The sequence below is a fragment of the Brachyhypopomus gauderio genome, chromosome 16, assembly GCF_052324685.1.
Source record: "Brachyhypopomus gauderio isolate BG-103 chromosome 16, BGAUD_0.2, whole genome shotgun sequence".
NCBI lineage: Eukaryota > Metazoa > Chordata > Actinopteri > Gymnotiformes > Hypopomidae > Brachyhypopomus > Brachyhypopomus gauderio.
The window spans coordinates 5,693,423-5,714,808 of NC_135226.1; the positions used below are offsets into that span (position 1 = coordinate 5,693,423).

The window sequence follows — 21,386 nt, forward strand, 5'->3', positions numbered from 1 at the left end:
CATTATTTAATGGTTGTTTATTTTCAAAACGTCCAGTCTTAACGTCTTCACGTTCTCTCATGTTTCGTCCTGGAATTACAAGAGGCTCGTATTTGTTAACCTAATACAAGAGAACTGTGCGGAGTCGCGCGCTACGGTCACTAGTGAAAAGAATAAACCTAGCTTTTTATGGTCCTTGCTTTCGCTGGATGTGAAAGACGCCATTAATTTACATGCGTTCATTTTCAAATTCTAACGTGCCTGTTTTTCATATGTTAAAACCAGACTCGGTGTGAAAGCCTTAAAATAGAAATCTCTATTGTGAGGGTCATGTCAGAAATAAATCCTCTCTTTCTGCAGTATCTGGTTATATTCTAACTTGGCAGTACAACGGACGTTTACAACAGTTGTTGATCAGACACTGACCCAGGCTGAGTTTATCAGATATTAAATAATTTAAACTTAAATAATTGTACTGAAATCCATGATTTAGGTTTCTCTAATTTTGCAGTATTTATATAAACATGTTTACAGCTTATTTTTTTTAAAGGAGACATTTTGTATACAATAGTTGCAGGTTTCTACAATAAATAGTTAATTGAACAAAAAAACTTGTTGTAATTTCTTTAAGGGTCAGTGTATCTTTTAATAATATACAAACTAACTGTGATACCGTGATACCGCGGTATTTTCTGAGACGGTTATCATACCGTGAAAATCTCATACCTTTGCAACCCTAGTATGGGCATGGCCCGGCACGCACCTTCCTGGCAGACGGGAGAGAAGTCATGTCTGGGACACTCGTGAGGGCTGTGTCTACAGCAGACGTGAGAGAAGTCAGGTCTGGGACACTCTTGAGGGCTGTGTCTACAGCAGACGGGAGAGAATGTCAGGTCTGGGACACTCGTGAGGGCTGTGTCTACAGCAGACGGGAAAGAGAAGTCAGGTCTGGGACACTCCTGAGGGCTGTGTCTACAGCAGACGGTACAGAAGCCAGGTCTGGGACACTCCTGAGGGCTGTGTCTACAGCAGACGGTACAGAAGCCAGGTCTGGGACACTCGTGAGGGCTGTGTCTACAGCAGACGTGAGAGAAGTCAGGTCTGGGACACTCGTGATGGCTGTGTCTACAGCAGACATGAGAGAAGTCAGGTCTGGGACACTCTTGAGGGCTGTGTCTACAGCAGACGGTACAGAAGTCAGGTCTGGGACACTCATGAGGGCTGTGTCTACAGCAGACGGGAGAGAAGTCAGGTCTGGGACACTCCTGAGGGCTGTGTCTACAGCAGACGGTACAGAAGCCAGGTCTGGGACACTCGTGAGGGCTGTGTCTACAGCAGACGTGAGAGAAGTCAGGTCTGGGACACTCGTGAGGGCTGTGTCTACAGCAGAAGGGAGAGATGTCAGGTCTGAGACACTCATGAGGGCTGTGTCTACAGCAGAAGGGAGAGATGTCAGGTCTGAGACACTCGTGAGGGCTGTGTCTACAGCAGACGGGAGAGATGTCAGGTCTGAGACACTCGTGAGGGCTGTGTCTACTGCAGACGTGAGAGAATGTCAGGTCTGGGACACTCCTGAGGGCTGTGTCTACAGCAGACGGGAAAGAGAAGTCAGGTCTGGGACACTCCTGAGGGCTGTGTCTACAGCAGACGGTACAGAAGCCAGGTCTGGGACACACGTGAGGGCTTTGTCTACAGCAGACGTGAGAGAAGTCAGGTCTGGGACACTCATGAGGGCTGTGTCTACAGCAGACGTGAGAGAAGTCAGGTCTGAGACACTCGTGAGGACTGTGTCTACAGCAGACGGGAGAGAAGTCAGGTCTGGGATACTCGTGAGGGCTGTGTCTACAGCAGACGGGAGAGATGTCAGGTCTGAGACACTCGTGAGGACTGTGTCTACAGCAGACGGGAGAGAAGCCAGGTCTGGGACACTCGTGAGGGCTGTGTCTACAGCAGACGAGAGAGAAGTCAGGTCTGGGACACTCGTGAGGGCTGTGTCTACAGCAGTTAGGACCTTCCAGCCAGCGGACACTGAGACTGTACTCAACATCTCAGTTGCTTTCATGCAACTGTTTTTCCCATGTAGCTGAAAAGCCAGCTGCTTCTTTTAGACACAGACCGTTCTGCCTTAGTGAGATGGATTACAGCCTAGACCCAGCAGTCTCTCATTCACGGTCTCTCTTGGTGATAATCCATGGTCACGCGGCCCTTTTCACACCCAGCACCTGGCGTTAACTGTCTTGTTCCATCTCCAGACACTCCTTTTTTTTTGACATATTTCTTTTCTGTGCTTATTAATTCTGCAGTATGAGTATTTATGTTGTGGTGCACCGCTGTGCTGAGTGGGGGCCTGTGCATCTCTCTTCTGTGTTGAAAGGTTCATTTATACACGTCAGAGGAGGATCGGTCCCCCGCTGGGAAGGACCCTGAGCTGACCGCCATCAAGGAACTCTCCACCACATTTAGAAAGGACAACATTTTACTCTATGGGGCTCAGGTCATTCACTCGAAGGTAGGTCTCCAGTTTTTTTCACGTGTAAAATGTCACAGAAAATATTTTCAACGTCACTACACCGTAAATGCGTCTGTGAACCGCTCAGAATATGAGAAGGGATCTGGGTGTACGTGTGGCTGCTCTTGGCCCGGTCACGTGGTACCGGGAGCAGCTGGAGGTGAGCTGGCCCTGTCCAGGCCCGCCTGACCTTCCCCTCACAGTTCAGCTGACGTCAGGCCGTGGCGTAATTACAAGAGCCGCACCCGGCGCCCGTCATCCAGCCCGCGGAGCACCCCGCTTCCACGTGCGACTTTGTTTCCATTCATCACGTGACCTTCCTCCGTGACATGGAATGTTCCAGCGCTTGGGGTCACGTCACGGGGAGAGATATGATTCTCTTTTAGGACGCGGGAGAAGGGGGAGTGTACGTGATATGTGTTCGGCCAGATAAAATTCTCATCGCTCTGGCAGCAGGAGTCGCTGTCGTGGGCCTATAACGCGCATCGTTCCTCCCACTTGAATCTTCTTTGCCCTTTTCAAAATGGCTGCCAAGATGCTCTTCATGAGTTCCAAGCCACACGGTCGCGCTTTGTCTGCGTTTAATTTCTGGTTTAATAATTGCAGGCCGTGACTCTTTTCTGCCCCGTTATTACACGCCACTTTTCTTAGGAACCCGGAGCGGTAAAACCGGCTCAAACTGCTGTAGACTGTGAAGTTTCATTTCTGAAACAAGTTCCTGACATGGGCGATAAAAACACGACGGCAGGCAGCGGAGGCGGTGGGGAAACGTTCGGGACGAGCTGCTGAAAGACGGCCGCCAGATTTGTTTGTCTTTGCCAGATGTTTACACAAGGAGCTCTGCAGGGCTGGGGAGGCATCACTGATTTCACAGCGCAGGCATCTGATAAGGGATCAGTAAACATTTTTTTTTCAGCCGCAGTTTAAAACGGTTAATTAAAAACATCTTGCGCTTTTAATCGGGATCGCCTTTGCTTTTTCTAGGTCCCCACTGGTTATACGAAACGTCTGTCATGTCCAATTTCCTCCTAAGCTGAGACATGTTTTCTGTTGCCCCTAGCTGCTGAAATATTTCATTATTCTACTGTTTTTTCAACATATTTTACTCGGTGATTTGTATAAAATGTGACAGATTCACTCCGCACTCTACTGGGTCTCTTTCCGCTAAACCTCAAGGAGCTGGCAGTGTTGTTAGACCTTCGTAGCAGTCGTGACTCGAGACCTCGCGTCTCTTTTTAGCTTGTCCTGGTTTCCTGCAGGCCTTCACCTACCATCACTGATGAAGCAGGAGGGCGGGTGGCTGGGGGTTGGGGTTTGGGTGAGGGCGTGGGGGCGTGGATGAAGACCTCTCCAGTGCGTGCCATGGTTTTTCACGAAAATCACGTGAAAGATAACAAACTCCAAACACACGTTACACATCAAAGCGCGTGCCTCGTAATGCCGCGCACGGACAAAGCGATCAGGTGCTGGGACGCTCGAGACGATTTCTGACCTGATCTGTGTTTCCAGCAGTGACAGGAAGTGTCACGGGATTCCCGCGATGCGGCGCCATGGTGACCTGTCACTCGCTGAAAAGGCCTGTCACGATGATATATGGGCCCACTAATCCCCTCGGTGAGAGGCCTGCTGTTGACCCTGCATCCACTTCCTTCTCCTCAAAGAGCTTAGCCAAGGAATCCTAAACCCGTGAGGAGATTAGCTGTTCCTTAGAACAGAGAGAGAGAGAGGGGGATGGGGACAGCCTAGAGAGAGAGAGAGAGAGAGAGAGAGAGAGGGAGCGTGGAGAGTTGTCCTCCTACCTGCTACCTCCTCCTCTTACCTGTTCAGGTGCCCCAGCTGAACAGCAGGCTGTGAAATCGTGCATTTTTGCAGGAATGTGGTGCATCTCGGCGATCTGTCGGGTTTCTCTCCGGCCCGGCAGCCTCCACCAGAACCTGCAAGCTTTGCATTCGAGGCCTGCACCGAGCTTTTTTTTTTTGTAAAAGTGTGTATGGTGGGTGTATGTGTATGCAGCGACACACATGTCAACACTGCAGTGTTTAATTAATGGCTTTAACCGCTTCTCCATTCTGTGGCTCTATCGTGTGAGTGTCCCTGCTCACCCCTGTCCCCCACTAACAAACGCGTCCTGTCTTCTGAGATTTGCTGCCTGGACCGGCATCTTTGGCAGTAATGTTCAGGCCAGTGCCTCCTTTGCTGGACTTACTAATTTACTCTGCGCTCTAGCCTGCATGTTGCACGTTTGCTTTGCATCAGAACAGCCAGATAAGTTGGTGTGCTCTCTCCTGACGGGGTTCGGGTGGGCCGGGCCGATGGTCCCAGGGCCTGCCCTCCTTTAGGTGTTACCGTGGTGTTAAACGGCACAGCAGACCCCCAGCGAGATGCGCAGGGGAGGCGGGCCGGGCGGAGCCGGCACTGGCGGGCGATCTGTTCACGCCTGCGGAGCTCCAGATGTTCATTGGCATGTTGGACCAGGAGCAGTCAGGGGAGGCGTGACACCCGGGACCACCGTTTACCCCACTCTGATTTAGCGGATTACACAAAGGCCCCGCGACGGCTTCTCTGAAGCGACTCTTCACAAATACTCGTGCCGAGGCTCACCGTGCGAGAGCGTTCCGGCTGTGAACAATCACGGACGATCTCGAACATCACAGGCTCTTCTGGAACGCATGCACACCTCCCAGGGGCCCCCGAATTAGTTTGTAAACATTGAATCATCGTGAGAGCACTACGTTCGCTTCGTGCCGACCGCCGACGAGGAGCGCTTGGTTCGAGACGACCACCCAGCCTCACACTCTGGTCGTTCTTCTCCGAGTCTGGGGTTGAGCGTAGCCCTTAGCGTGAGGTTTGGCGCGAGACCTTCTGAAATGGTTTTGTGCCTTTTGCTTCTACATTTGCTCCAAGCTGGATGCAATTACTTACTTTGTTCCTTGTTATTAGCACATAGATGGTAAAAAGACGTTCTGAATCGTGCTGGTAGACCTGAAGAAGCCTCATGCAGAGATGTATATAATTTATATATAATGAAGTGATTCGATGATCCAGGTGTGTTAAAACTTAATTTAACCCCCAAACCTTCAGAAAATTTGTGTTTTTCTGAATGTCTAAATCTAAATATATTTACATATCATGCAGCCTAATGGGTCCCTACCCTGCTAGCTGTGTTTCAGGTATGTCACTGCAGTACTGTTTAATTATATTTGCTGTTGCACATTAAACAAAACCCAGTGGCGACCACTTTTGAGTAAATGCCGTGTCCTGGCCTGTTAGTTCAGCGTGTGCTGCAGTCTGAAGGCCTCGTCGTGCTCGCAGGTCCGTTTCCGTTTGTTGCTTCTTCACAGTTGTTTAGTCTGGATTACAGCCTTGTTTTGACAGCCGCGTGAAAAGCTGGACTCCGTCTCCTTCATTGTGGAGTGTGAGGCGTCTTCTGCTCCGGCACTACGGAGGCCCGCGGAATACGCCGTGAACATGTGAACGGTGTTGTCACTTAAGGAGATAATCTACGTGCCCCTATAGGACGCCTATTGTGCTGTGTACACATGTCGCACACGGAGCCCGTGGTCCGTCTGAGATCGTCGCGACCGCGGAAGTGTTTTTTTTTCCCATGTGGGCTTCCGAGTGTCATAACACAGGTCCACGCCGTTGGCTGCGAGCTGTGTTTGTAAGAGGGTATTGTAGTCAATGTTGTTTGGAAGTGTGTCTGTCACCAGGCCATGCAGAAACACCGCCATCACTCACTCGTTCAAATAGAAATGCATTCAGTCGTGAGGCAGGGCCAGCTTCCTGTATTTTCTTTGCGCGGGGTCTGTTTGTGTGTATGTGTGTGTCCGATTATGACTAAGGTGCTCTTGATAAGAAAGAAAAGAATACAGACCCAGACAGGCACTTCATTTTGGGATCCTGTTTAGACCGGGGGGGGACGCTCTATAGATAACGCTGGTCTTTTCAGTACAGGGCGGAAATTTACTTTTTCACTTTCTTCCCTCATCTGCAGCGTGGAGCTTCATCGGAGCGGCGCTTGTGTCAACAGAGTCGGAGGGAGAATCTCACAGGGGGGGGGGGGGGGGGGGTGTTATGTGAGGTGAGAGCGATCTGGGATGGCGGGGTAAATTGTCTTTTTGTCTCATAGGGGGAAAATATACGTCCCAATTAAATGGGTGCACAGAGACAAGCGTTTAGCCGAACATCAAGAATTGGGCTGGGCCGGGTCGATCCCTCGGAGAGGCGAGGAGGCCGTGCTCACTGCAGTGGGGTCGGGGGCCCGTATCAGATCTCCAGCGCTGCCAGACAATGATCTGGAGATCCGTCTTCCCCTCCAGCTACTGTCCACAGAATGGGACACTGGAGAAGAGGGGAGGGGGGCGGGTCTGGTACCCGGTGCTGCCATAATACCCTTTAAGAAGTGGACTTTCAGAGAGAGAGAGAGAGAGAGAGAGAGAAATACAATCCCGCTTAGCCAGAGATATGGCTGCTTTTAAGTCTCGTGTGTATGTGATGTTCTTGTTTCCATGATGGAGTGTATGTGATGTTGGGAGAATGTGGTAAGATGAGGGGGTTTTTTTTTACTACCTTTTACTATATGGCCTCCTGTTTAAAAAGGTCTAATGTAAACAGTAATAAACTCCTTGTAATTAGTTTCTTTTTTCTCTCTCCTATTGTGTGGGTGTCTGTTCCACCACTAAGCTGCCCTCTAGTGGTTATTAAGGGTTATCACTTCAAAACGCTCGGGAAACAGTCATAAGTTATTTATGCGCAATACATTTAAATGTCTCCCATCGGGACTAGTCACTGGTGGTAAACCCATTTATTTCTTCCTGATCTGGGACTGTGCTTGGTTTGGCCCTCCATCTTTCTGTTCTGAGCCCTTCTCAGGAGCCGTCAGCAGAGAGCAGGGCAGAAGGCGAGCTGTCTGTCTGTCTGTCTGTCTGACTCTGTCTGGCTGGCTGCAGGTGCACGTCTTCTTGACTTGATGGATTGGTGCAAATTGTGGCTGTTAAGATCCTAATTGCTGAGGTTTGGTCCTGAGTGGGGCGTGCTGGTGCGGTTCAGCCCGCCGCCCTGCGATGACACAGCGCTCGATCCCAGCTGCACAACCTTCAGGGCCCGCTGGAAAAGCGCCACTCGCTGTGTGGTCTGCCGCCATGACGCTGTCTTTCCCTCCGCAATCTTTCCTTTGTCTAAAAAATCCGCTCCCACTCCGTACCGCTTACGGTTTGTTTGGGTTTTTTTCTTTTTCTCTCTCTTTTTTTGTGTGCCAGCAACTGAACGTCGACGCCGTGTTTGTCATTCTGCAAGTGTAGCGCATCTCCAGTATCACCAGTCGGGGCAGGTGTGCGAGACACTGGTGCCGTTTCCATTCACCGTCAGTGTTTCATTTTATTCTGTACACGTTGGTGTGGTTGAAAGATTCGATTGAAGTTAGATGGACAAAAAAAAGGGGGGGGGGGAGCTTTGAGTCGCAGGAGGATTCCAGCAGCCAGCGAAACGTGATGCAGATTCCAGGCTGATACGCTGTGGAAACGTGGGGCGGACGGGAAGGCAACGTTTTGTACCGGTCGCATGGCCAGAAGTCCAGTGTCAAATGGTTGTGATTAGAGTGTTGTGCACCGTGGCTTTCTGCTTCAGCTGAGTCTGTGAATAACACAGAAATTACAGGGTTGCACAAACGTGGCGTTTTATGGCTTTCCTTTCCCAGATATCTGGAATTAATGAGTCACTGTGATTGCAAGGGACAGTTTGTCCTTAGTGAATCTTCATCTGTTTCACCCATGTATTTGTTCTCAGCGTTGCCACTCTAGATAGATCAATAATGTGTCATCAGACATATTTGAGTCATCATTAGTTTTGATTTGATGTATTTGAAGGATTGTCTTCTCTGATGTGCATTTAACACAATTCCTCTTACTGCTGCTGGGCTGCATTGCACTGCCCAGGTCTGGGGTTTCATCGAGCTAACGGATTATCCATCCTGGAACAGTCCTTGGGAATCATCTCAAAGGGTTATCAATTTACAGTCACTCCGTGAGGTTGGAGTGACACTTGAAGATGGAATAATTCAGAGTAGGGAATTTTCCTTTGTTTTAAAGCAAGAGTCATATTAGTGGTTCAGAATAGAGATCCGTGCCTGGGCGCCTCTCATATGGTGTCTCACGCAGTCACTCATCAGTGCGGGGGCGGAGCTGCCAGAGCGTGAACGTCACACGTCAGGTCTCCTCCGCCCCCCTGGTACTGCACTGTGCACTTAGGCCCCGCCTTCTCCACACCAGGGAGCCTTTAGCCATCAGCGCTACTGTGTTTCTGGGTCTCTGGTGTTGTTTATGTCTTAAATCTGCTTGTTTTAGTAATGTCTTTATATTCAGCATTCGTGATGGTTACCTCAGGGCCGAAATATAGTAAAAACCATTTACAAAACAAACTTTTCAAAGTGAAAATTGTATACTTGGACTACTTGACTATTTTATACTTTGAGTATTAGTTAAATTCATTAATTTTGAGTTCAAAATTTTAACATGCCATTAAAGATTTATCTTTTTTGATAATGCTATGAGTTAAACATTTGAACATGCCTTAAAGGCATGCCTTAAACATTTTCTTAAAGGTATTCAAAATGTCATGAATTTGATCCAGAAAATGAATCCTTGCCCTATGTTATACGTGATTGATTACATGCAGATTGATTCACGATCGTCTGTAGAGGAGAACTACGTCTTGTCTAGGCCTTTAATCCTGCTCGATCAGCTCGCACTGGCTTTCAAGACTATTTTTATTCCTGTGCTTTTCCAGTGTTGTTGATGTTGTATAACCATACCAGTGCACTGCGCAGTAAGTGTGTTGTCTTTCGCTGTGGTTGTCTTTTGTAGCACTACACACAGGCTTGAGAAACAGCAGGTCTCTGTTGCACTGATTTCTGTGGATGGTAGCAGGGGTCTCCCTCCGTGGATGTGACACAGAACATTTCGAACATTTGCACTCATGTGGTTTAGTAGATTTTAGGTGAGCCGTTCTTGCTGTCTTCCGTGTCTGTAGTCATTATTCTACAATGGGAAGAGAAGGTTCTGTAGTTCAGGGTCTGGGGAAGTTCTGAAATACGGCATGACGTCAACCCAGTTTGATCCACAGTGCATTGTTGCACGTAGCCATTAAAATGCTAATAATTTAATCACAAGTTCAGAGTCATTAGACGTACTGGGCACGGTTGCACATTTGCACATTACGTCAGAGATATTTGGATGCAATAGTTACTATATATTATCGGGGATCAATGCTTTTGGTTTTCTTTCAATTTGAAATATTAGTCAGAAGTGTGTTTTTCTATCAGGAGTCCAGTGAAGCGTCATACAGTTGGAATTCATTTAAAATAAACTTTGTGATTCAGTTTGTTCCTGAGTGGAAGTGACTTGAATGTTGGTTTGGCATTTGACATCAGCTGAAACAGAACAGGGAGTATTTTATGTGGAAAATCTAAGATCATACCCAAATGGAGGTTGCGTTGGATTTCTGCATTTTCCCCTCACATGCTGAAGTAGTTCAGGTGAAGCTGAGTGACTTGGAGTTGTTATTCACTGAATGTCAATTATCAGCGGATGTACATCCAGACGGCCAGCCATTAAACACACTCACGCCACATGAATACAAACTAGACCAAAGACACAAATGAATAAGAAACTGAAAGACCACAGCAAGACACTAGTGCTTGTCCAGACACGGGACGTTTGGTTTACCCCATAAAGCGGAGTACACTGACTTTAAGGAACACCACTCTTTGGTGTTTGGTGGGTGTGTTCTGCTACCCTCTGACAGTGTGCTCTGTCAATTGCTAAGAACTCTGAGTACATATCCTGTAGGACTTCTTTTCCATCAAGCTCTACACACACTGGTATTTCTGTCTGTCTGGTTAAGGGAGGCGTCAAATATCTGTACTACTGTAATGAGTCTGTGGTGTGTGTGGTGTGTTCTACAAATACTCCCTCGCTAGCTCACTTGTTTTGTTTGAAGTTCAGTGGGTGGGTAGATTTCTTGACTGTATATCACACAGACATCTTTGTGCATTGTGTGTGTGTGTGTGTGTGTGTGTGTGTGTGTGTGTGTGTGTGTGTTTCAGGTTCCTGAGCTGTGGGAGAGGTCTGTAGAGAGGCTGTCCCAAATCACATCAGCTCTCATCAGAGACAGAAACTCTGCCTTCACTGGCCAACTGTTTAAAGCCTGAGATTCAGAAACACCTTCACACACAAACCTGCAACGTCAGCCTGAACGCACCCTGACAAGCACTGGAGCTCCTGCAAAATGTTCAATAAAAACATATTTATATATTCATGTGTTCATGTGTATATTTGGAGTTTGTTGTTTTCAGAATCACTTATAAATCATAATTTTAATTCGAGCTACATGTCATGATTTGAGTATTATTTCACCTGTGTTTATGTACAGACAAGTGGTATCTGTATCTGTGCTGTGGTGTGAGTTCTTAACCAGGGTTCAGTCTTAACCTGTGTGTGTGTGTGTGTGTGTGTGTGTGTGTGTGTGTGTGTGTGTGTGTGTGTGTGTGTGTGTGTGTGTGTCTGTGTGTGTGTGTGTCTGTGTCTGTGTCTGTGTGAGAGAGAGAGAGAGAGAGAGAGAGAGAGAGAAAGGTACTGTGTTTTTTAAGGAAACACTGACCTCTTGTGAAACAACCATAGTAATTTATTCCTGTGTAGCATCCATACTCTAACCACTAGGGGTAGTACGGCCATTTCTCTGACAGACAGTTCTTTTCTTCAGAACAACTCTCAAGGCCTCTTAAGACAGAATGATATTGTTAAAAAAATAAGAATGATAAAAATGTTTCTAAATTTGTTCAAAAGCCACAAGAACAAAATGAATAATGAGTAATAATGAAAGACAAGATGCAGTTTCTCTGGTTCTTTGAGCGTGCCGAGTGCTTGAGTTTGGTGTTTTGTCTGCTGTGCTGCGTAACCTGGACCACAGGTTTCCTAAGAAATGTTCACTTTTTCCCCTTCTTTTCTGTAATTGGGATATTGTGTGGTGCAGTTAGTCTTGTGTGACTTCATGTTGTAGTGGAATCTAAACTCCAAACCTCCTTCTGCGCCAGTGTGCACCCCTGTAACTCCAAACTCCAGGTTTGTCTTTGGTGGACAAGCTTAACACTAGCCAGAACGCACTGACCCTGGCCACCACGGTTCATACACCCGGCTGTTTTTGGAATTATCGCCTTTTCACTGTCGAAAGCCTGTTTTCGTCTGTGTGCTGGGGCCGAGGGTCTTGCTCACGCCCACACAGCCTCTGATTGCTAATTGATTATGGCCCCGGGTTTGTGGCTCAGCCAGAGTGTGAGGTCATTATGGAAGAGGGCGGAAGGCCAGCCGTGTATTCAGCCCTCTTCACTGTTCCCTCGACGCCCCGCCAGAGGGGTACAGGACCGCAGCAGGACTGCGGGACATTATGCTCGGGCTCTTCTGGTTTTCTGAGCACTCGGGGTCAAAACATGGGTTTGACCTACAACTGGAAACCTGCATCCTGTCTCACATCAGGGGTCTGGAACAGCTTCGGATGGAAGAAAACTGCATCTCAGAGCTGCGAAAAACATCTAATGCTGCTGACCCCTCTCCACCTCTCCCCCTGTCTCTCTCTCTTTCTCTGTCTCTCTCTCTCTCCCCCATCTCTCCCTCTATCTCTCTCTCCCACTATCTCTGTCTCCCTCTCCCGGCCCATTCAGTGGAGCTGTGTGTGTGCCGTTAATTTGTTCCACATTTCCGCGTGACACGTACATATGTGGAATGATCTTCCCCTCGTCCTCGCAGGGTGCGGCTGGCGTGAAAGAGGAGACCCGGGCCCTTCTCGGTAGGGAGCCCCCCCCCGTCCATGACTGAGATGGATTATCTCCACAGCCCAACACCTCAGAAGTCACTCGCAAATGCACCAGAATCCCTGTCTGCGCTGATATAAGATGTAAAGAAGGACGTTTTCGCATAAACCGATGCGAAACTCTTGCTTTATGGCTAGTGTCAACAATGCCTCACTGTGTGGTTATGGTAAGTCAGGTCTGTAAATGTGCCAGCCAGATGCAGACCTTCTCCATGGCCCTGACTGACTGCTTCTGTGAGGAGGGTAAATATTAAGTTGTTTTTTTTTCTCACCTGTTTAAGATTTTAATTAAGTTGTTTTCTTAGAATACTTCACAGTCACCTGCTGGGTTTGAAAGTGTAGAAATGTGTCAGGATCACAGTGCGGCAGTCTGATTACTGGCTTCTGGTATTCTCACAGCTGTGGGAGTGATGGCCACTGATTAAGAGCAGCTGGCAGGTCGCCTCTGAACCGCTGATCTTAATTCATGAGAGGCACTTCAGCATGTAACATACATGGAGCAGGGTGGAGGGCCGTGAGACGGGTGGAGGGCTGTGAGACGGGTGGAGGGCCGCGAGACGGGTGGAGGGCCGTGAGACGGGGCTCCGGTCCCCACGACACTGCATGTTTCATTTTAAGCAGCGTAAGGTAATTATTGGGCTCGTGAGTTTCCTGCTCCCATGAACAGCACCTGCTGCAAATCACACCACTGGACTGCGACACACAGGCCAAGTTCAGTTCAGAAGTGACTTGAGTGAATTGAGTTGAGTTCAGAAGTGTTTCCTGGAGAATACACACCATCTTGGCCCACAGGCTGAATATGTTTTAGATGAGTTTTAAAAACATCTGATTATTTTACTGATTCTGTTAATGTATAAGTGTGTTGAAGGCTGTGTGGGTGTGTGTGTGGGATGATGTGTTCTTAGTTTAAAAAGAGTGTAAAAGTGTGTGTGTGTGTGTGTGTGTGATATGGTCTGTGATAGACGGCATGAGACATGGCTGCAGAAATGATTTATGACTGCAAATCCATCACACTAGTCAGCTTCTCTCCACCCACAGCACGCTGGACTGCTCCACCCACACTCTCCACACACATGCTCTGGCTCTCATAACTCTCACTACTTTCAAATAAATGTCCTTTTTTTATTAGAACCATCATTATTTAACATTTTCATTATAGCCATAAAGTTTAGATTGACAGTAAATGAATACATTTGGACATACATCTCCAAACTACATCTGACCTCAGTAATACAAGCCAAGTTCAGAAAGGCATCATTAATTAGTGGGGATTTATGTGTTGGGTGTGCAGCTGGTGATTCGGAGTTCTCTGTTAGCCAGATTCAGGAGGACAAATGATACTGGACTCATCATCACAATCCTGAATGGAATGATGTCTGTGGTCAAACATCACACTGTCTTCTTCTGCTCGCGCTCTAGTTGACCTGCAGTGCATCCGGTTTTAGTTTCTGTAATTTTTTGTAGTTTTCTTTAGTTTAGTAAACGCAATAAACCCTTTACTACTGCCTGACAGATATGGTTTCACCATTTTCCTGGATCTACTGGATCTTTGCTGAATGATCCAGCCCTGTGGTCTTCTGTGGTGTATCAGGTTTGTTGCTATTGCTAAAAACAGGTCACCAGTGTGCTAAGCATGAAGTGTAACCCTATGGGCCCGAGACTTTGATTTCCATCTTCAGTACTACTGAAATTATCCTGTCGGTTATTGAAATTTTTTGAAAGAACCCGATACCCATTGGAACGTGTATTAAAAGCAGCTGCGTGGAGTGTGTGGTGGAGAGGAAGGAGCCCGCTGAGACACCGAGACATCGGTTCTGCTCCCACCGCCACCGTGACGTTTCCACGGGTTCTTGGAAGATGCGCCGACATCTGCAGCTCTGCAGCACGTCACGCCGCGGCCCGCCGCTCCCACAGCACCACGGAGCCGCCTCGCTTCCGTCTCCAAGCCCGTCGTTAGGGGGCCCGGCACGGGGGTGCGCGCCGCGTCCCGGGTTAGCGTTCCACGTCTTAAACGCTGGCGAATGTGCGGAGCAACGTCGGGTGTAATAGAATCCCCATCTGACCACCACTGAGGTCATTTCCTCCCAGTAAGACCCCATATTACAGGTCTCTGGAAGGTAGGGGTTTGCCCAGCAGAAGACGGAGAATTTGGGTAATCTAATTAGAGGGCGAGGACGGAGGCCCGCGGGGCCCGAGGCCTTTGGGCGAAGGGGGAAACGCAGGCCCCGAAACTGCGCACCGCAGCCGGGGATGTGGTCATGTCTGAGGGGCTAATTCTTCCGCAGGACAGAAAACAGGACTCGAAGGCTGGGCAGGATGGCCACGTACTGTACTCTGACCAGAGAGAGAGAGAGAGAGAGAGAGAGAGAAGGAGGGAGGGAGAGAGGGAGCGGAAAAAAACCCAATAGAAGGAGAGAGTCAGGGGAGGAGGAGACAGACAGACCTGATTTATGCCCTGTGATTGAGACTCCAAAATAAATGCAGGCAGTTTGAGAGAAAAACACGAGTCGTAAACCCAAGTGGACGCTCAGACGTTTTCTCCCTCTCGACCTCAAATGATTGCAGTCCCGCGCCACTATGTCAGAGTCGATCGTTTTGGGTTTTGTCAGGAGGGCTTTCGTGATGGCATCTTAAGAGAGCGGACGACATTGTTTTCCCTTCTGCTGCAGCGCCATGGAGAAGCTCTGTAGGGAAACCTGTGTGGGAAACCTCACTCAAACAGACACTGTTTGCCACCATTCATTAAGCCACGGGTTGCCTTGTATAGTGAAATCCCTGCAGTCCGGTGTGCTGTTAGGGTGTGGTGCTTGTAGAGTTGGCCGATTAGCGGAAGCTGCCCTCAGCTTTGTGTGGAGGCCGGGCGTGTTTCAGCAGTGGTAATCAAGGAGAGGCTTTATCGGCCTTTAGGTAAACACACTGGATGGTTGTGATACAGCCCATTTAGCGATACACTAACACATCTCAGGACGTTTGATCAGCGTTATTTATACGACTCACCAGTACTGTGGAATCAGGAGTTTCCCAGGCTTTCATGTGCTGGAAGATCTATAATGATCAAGAACGCACACATTCATACACACCATGTAACCTCAACATTCCTCCCTCTCTCCAAAATGTTTATTTACCTTGAAAGAACCGTAATGATGTCCTGATTGCTGAGTGATGGATCTGACATCAATTTTGCATGACGAATGTAAAAGTGACTTGTGATTCCACGTCGTGAACACAGTGAACTGTGAACTTACAGGCCATAAGCCCTTCAAACGCGTTCTTAAACATTCTGCTGTACATCTTCGTCTAGAATGGAAGTTCAATGCCAAATAAAATAGTATGTTGCAGAATGCCTCCAGAGACCAGAGTATCAACAGACAGATAGATATAAACTCACTAATAACCCTAGTTTAAACATCATACATTCTCAATTAGGACATTTGGCTGTTATGAAAGACGGTCTTACTTTCACTACCTGGCACAGCTGGGGTCAGTGTTATGCTATCGTGCGGTTCTCAAAAAAGAACGAATCGGAAGTTCCCTGCGACGCCCCTTCACGCTGACCCGTGTGTGAGAAAGGTCCAGAAGGTTCGGTTCTCTTACCCTTTCTGCCTCCTCTATTCTCTCTTCACCTCGCTGCTGGAGCTGGCAAAGGCTGAGGGGAATTTCACGCACACCCGCACACGCAGATATCCTTCCATTGTCCTGAGTCTGCGTCACGGCTGGAGCGTGCGACTGCGGGCGGAGGCCCGGGCGGCCCGGACGGCCCGGACGGCCCTGTTTTCTGGGCCTCGCAAGATTAGCAGCTGATGGGATTGTTGTGGAGCTGTTTGGGGAAAAGCTCCCTAACCAGGAACTGCCTGTAGAATGGCTCCCTTGGGCAATATGTGTGTGTGTGTGTGTGTGTGTGTGTGTGTGTGTGTGTGTGTGTGTGTGTGCGTGTGTGAGACTGACCCCTGGCAATGAAAAAATGCAGGGGTCACCGAGTTCTGTTGGGTTGCATCTATATTTGACTGAAGACACGCAGGGCCAAACCAGTCATTTCAGCTTTGGCTTAAACCATTACGCTTGATGGAGGTTATTTTTATTTCATGCTGCTGTATTACTGTATCATCTCTCATTTCCACAGGCCTTTCACACCACACAGTAGCACTTTGGTACTAAAGTAAGTGGCAACTACTAATGATGGTAACAGCAAGAAAAATGAGAATTGTTGTTAGATCCAAATATAATTTTAACATCTTGTATTTCACAAAAAACAAAACACGAATGTTTATGACGTATAAAATATTAAATAAACGACGTGTATGCTAGTTTAAATTAGCATTTTTAAAATCTATATTTAATAAACATTTACACAAACCAATGTATCATCTATGTGGAAACAGACCTTGACAGATTGTGAGTCTAGGCAGTTGGCCACCCCAGCCGAACAGAGCCCGGGATGATTGTAATACTTATAATACTGCTGTTAAAGAAAACTGTAAAAAATAATAATAAGAATAAGAAAACTATAATAATGGTGAGACACGTGCTCATAAGTGCGCTTATAAATGTAAACGAATGCTTGTAAATGCATTATTATTGTTCTTTTTATACAGTTTACAATACTTGCAGCTTTGACACTGCATATGTTTAATACGAGGAGCTTTAAACTGAGCTCACACTGCTGTTTCACACCCATGTGCGTGTTGTGTGGGAAGATAATAAACCCAGAGAGCTGTTGTCCCCCACCGTCGCACAGCGGGCCGGTGCCGCAGATGATGAGCAGGTATCCACCGTGTTCACGTCCACACACATGTAACGCAGAGGAACCCGGACGGGTCGGTTCCGCCCGAACAGGCGGCGGGCCCACGCAGAATTAACACCCATGGTGTTTATATACAGTATGTGCAGCTGCATTTACATAAACACTGTAGTGTTCGGCGCAGTATAGCCTACCGAGGGTATCCGCATATTGGTTTTGCTAAAGCAAGATCACTGTTTTGCACCCATGAAACATTGTGAATATCGGACCGTCTGACAGCATCTAGGATTCATTACTGAGATCTTGGACGGCGAAAGGTACTTCCGAGTCACTTATCAGTTTGTGCGTTTCACAAAATGCCAACATATGCAAGACACCAGTAGGGGTCACCAAATACACACCCAGCAAATCTCCTATTTGTTTATTTTTTGCAATGAAAGCTGTGCCTAGCACATCAGCACTATTAAAACACATTCTTTTACAACGACACTAACACTTGCTGTGATCGAGTCATACACACAACACTGACCAATCAGTCAAGCTTCACAGCTATACAATCAATAAACCTGTTGTTAAATTCTTAGACAAGTACATTTTAAGCATTCCCAGAAACAGACAAACATACTAATTGTCAATGCAAAATACATTTAATGAGTAAACAAACTCTTTCAAACATTAAAATTACTGAGGTTTGTAGACTTTAGATTAAAATCTCATCAAATCCAAGCGGTTTGATTTTCGGTTCCTCAGAAGTGACTGACCTATGAGCTTTTTGAATGAAGGGAACATTTGGAAGGGTTTTTGTGGAGGGTGGCTGGTTTCTCTGATGAAGTTCGAGCTCCACGTTGAGAAGCCATCAGTCTACTGCTGGAGGGATCAGGTCCCCTGGCCCAGCCGTCCAGGGGTGTCCTGGGAGCTTGCACTGGGGGACGTGGCCATGGGTACCAAAAGAGAGAAGGAAGCCATTAAATCATAAAACATTGACTTCACTTTTCAAAATGATTGGCCTTATTGGAACATTATGGTGAACTGAAAAGGTGTGTGTGTGTGTGTGTGTGTGTGTGTGGGGGGGGGGGTGGCTTTGGTGATCCAGGCGGCTATATCTAAGCAGAAATAGTAAAAGGCACTCGTGGGTACTGGGAAATAATTGGATTGTGTGACAGACAGCAAAAGAAATGCAGCAAACACACTGAAAAGCGTTCAGGGTTTTACGCTCAGACGGCGAGGTCAGGACAGCGAACGTCTCCACCGGCTCTTCAACATCCCGTCCCTGTGATCCAGGCTGGAACCACCTCCAATAAAGGGATGCTGGTGTTTGTAGTCTAAGTTATTGTGCATTAGAGTGGTGTTGATGGTCACCCAGTGTGATGGTTATGTGATATGTGTAGGACAGATCTCTGCTCAGACTCTGGCCTATGATTATGAATGTTCATAAGTTCCTTGTCTTACAGAACCTAAATCTATCCTGCTAGCTGTAGAGATTGTTAGCAAGGGATTCATCAAAATAGTTAATTGATTTAATTGATTTTGATAAGTTCATTTATTTGATTATTTACATCGCTGGCCATTAACAATATGCCTTGAATTACATATTTGACATAAAAGAAAAATGCAACTAAGGACTTCCAGGAAACTTATTTTTTATGAAAACCTTAAACTATGTATTCACAGAAATCTACATTTTCAGAAAACTATTTACCTTAAATACATAAAACTATGTATTTTCATAAAACTATTTATCTTAAATACATAAAACTATGCATTTACATAAATGGTATATTTACATTAAACTTTTTACAAAAAAATATTTACTATAAATACATACATTTATTTGCATAAAACTATTTAATACCAATGTTACAAATGAGAGGACTATTCCCCCAACTTTATATAGATACACTGCTAATATTATAAATGAAACCATTGAGTGAAAAAATAGTATAGGGGGAATAAATAAATAAAGAAACAATTACCACAGAAAATACTGAATGCATATATTCTCTTTAATCATTTTAAATATAAATATATAAATTATATATTACCATATCAGATATTCATCATATATTATATTACTTTTCAGATTTTAGATGTTGCATAATAATGTTGCATATGTAAAATTACAAATTCTAAAACTTCAGAAACAGTCAGAAAGGACTAAATATATTTATTTAAAAACATAAAATATATTTACCTGATATTCACTCAGTGGTAGCTAGAACGCATAATATATAGGAGCAGTGTCTGTCAGCTCAATATCATTTTAAATATAATATATAATATAGAATAGAGTAGCAGTTCAATGTCATTTTAAAGTCTAAATCAAAGTCAGTGTTTCATATGAACATCAATAATCTCCGATTCTGTTCATCATCACTATAATCACTAAGTTAAAACACTCCTTTTTCTTGATGAATTAGAATAATATGGCTTCTCTAAAATAATTAAATTAGAGTTATTTAATAAATTAATATCTTATTTTACATGTTGACTTTCTTAAAACATGATATTTTTGCTGTAATGTAATAATAATGCTAATTCCTTTCATGTCATTTTAAATGTATTTCTTTTCAACAATTAATTCCTCTATACAGTACTATATTAAACGCACATTATATCCAACATTATTCACCGCAGTACGAGTCAGCAGTGCTGGTGCGACTCGGGTTCTGCGTTTTTGGGCCACGTTTCTAATATTTCTAAGTCTGCGTTTGCGGGCCACGTTTCTAATATTTCTAAGTCTGCATTTGAGGGCCACGTTTCTAATATTTCTAAGTCTGCATTTGAGGGCCACGTTTCTAATATTTCTAAGTCTGCGTTTGAGGGCCACGTTTCTAATATTTCTAAGTCTGTGTTTAACTTCAGTCTCCTTGCTTTCAGCTGTCTAGAACAATACATGTGTGCACACACCAGGATGCCGTGACAACCTGATATCTGCAGAACACAGATAAACCTTGCAGGATTAAATGGCCTGATGGGACACATGAGGAACTGCAGTGTACGTGGGTGAGATATGTAGAGATAACAATTGTAGTGAAGTGCACAAAGTTCCCATAGAAACAGGACGTTTGGGATGAAGCTCCTTCACCAGCTGTGTGCACAAAAACTGCAAGATATTTATATATTTTTAAATGTTATATTTATATTTTTTAATATACATAACATTTTATGTGATAAAGTTTAATAGCATACTGATAAGTCTGGTGTAAATATCTATATTTGTAAAAAAATTAAGTCAGACCTGATTACTGAATAGTCCTCAAAGCTTATGTTATCCCTAACACCTAACCCTAATACCTAACCCTAACCCGACACACTCCTCTGAAGCCTGAAGTGAAGAGAAATTACCAATCATTATGGTCAATCCTTCTGCCTTACTCTACACTGCGTCAGACTGCAGGTGTCCCATATGGATGATTAATGTCCACAAGTGTTCCTTTCTGTCACGTCTTCCTCCAGCCCGTCACCCAGAAGACACCAGACAACAAGGCACGTTAACCCAGCCTATCGCATGCTGGGATCATTAAGGTCCCGGGTCTGCACCACCGCACACAGCCCCCACGTCACGTGACCTCCGCACACCAAGCTGTGACCTGCTGCGGGCTGCGCGGCCTCCTCTCCGGCTGATTGGGCTAACGACGAAAGCAAACAAACAGAAGTGTGTGAGTACTTACCCTTGATGCACACCCACCGCCGCTCCGCAGGTTTTGATGCGAACGGCAGTCTGCTCTTCACCCTCTCTCTCTCCCTGTAGTCCGGGCCTCCGGCTCGGCTGTCTGCTAAAGCCATTTCCCTTAAAGCAGCCTCCTTATTTTCTCCTTCTCACAGGCAGAAAGGACCCTTGGCCCTCTTAGCCGCACTCTTTCGTGCGCATACCTGGGTGTGGTCGGCGCTGCTGAGCAGGGGGGCTTTGGAGAAGCGGACCTGCGTGTCCATAAAGCCCGACCTGGCAGCTCTCAAACGAGCTCGCTCGGCTCTGCTTTTCTCCTTTCCGAGGAACGAGGAAAGACAAGACAATAATAATAGAGCAAGCAGTGTGTTGGCGCAGCTAGTACAGAACGAACATCAACAAAAAGCTCATCACGTTTGCACGGACGACAAATTCTGCATCGTCAGTATAATGGACGTTAATTCATCTTTCGTTTGTGTTAATACGCTCAGCAACTTTGCAAAGTAGCTTCTGGCGTATCTACAAGAAGTGCATCAGGTTCGCTTCCTGAAAAAACGGTCCCGTTAAGTTCCATAAAAAAAAAAATGCAGTCATAAAGCTGGGGGCCCATGAGCTGCGTTTGTATTAAAGTT

At 46.2% G+C, this 21,386-nt stretch overlaps 1 protein-coding gene and 1 long non-coding RNA gene across 2 annotated transcripts in view; one reads left to right on the forward strand and one right to left on the reverse strand.

Annotated features, from left to right (window-relative positions):
* crppa (CDP-L-ribitol pyrophosphorylase A) overlaps nucleotides 1-10,791 on the forward strand; it is a 22,507-nt gene extending 11,716 nt beyond the window's left edge. Inside the window, exons 9-10 of the mRNA XM_076977151.1 lie at nucleotides 2,354-2,488; nucleotides 10,590-10,791. Of these exons, the coding sequence (XP_076833266.1) occupies nucleotides 2,354-2,488; nucleotides 10,590-10,694 (240 nt within the window). The 3' untranslated portion in view covers nucleotides 10,695-10,791. The remainder of the gene's footprint in view (nucleotides 1-2,353; nucleotides 2,489-10,589) is intronic.
* A 2,731-nt stretch (nucleotides 10,792-13,522) lies between these two features.
* Nucleotides 13,523-16,170, reverse strand: LOC143477994 (uncharacterized). Its single transcript, XR_013121677.1, has 3 exons — nucleotides 15,944-16,170; nucleotides 15,475-15,646; nucleotides 13,523-15,394 (listed from the first exon to the last, which is right to left on the reverse strand). It is a non-coding gene; the product is annotated as an uncharacterized LOC143477994 (long non-coding RNA).
* Between the last annotated feature and the right edge of the window lie 5,216 nt (nucleotides 16,171-21,386).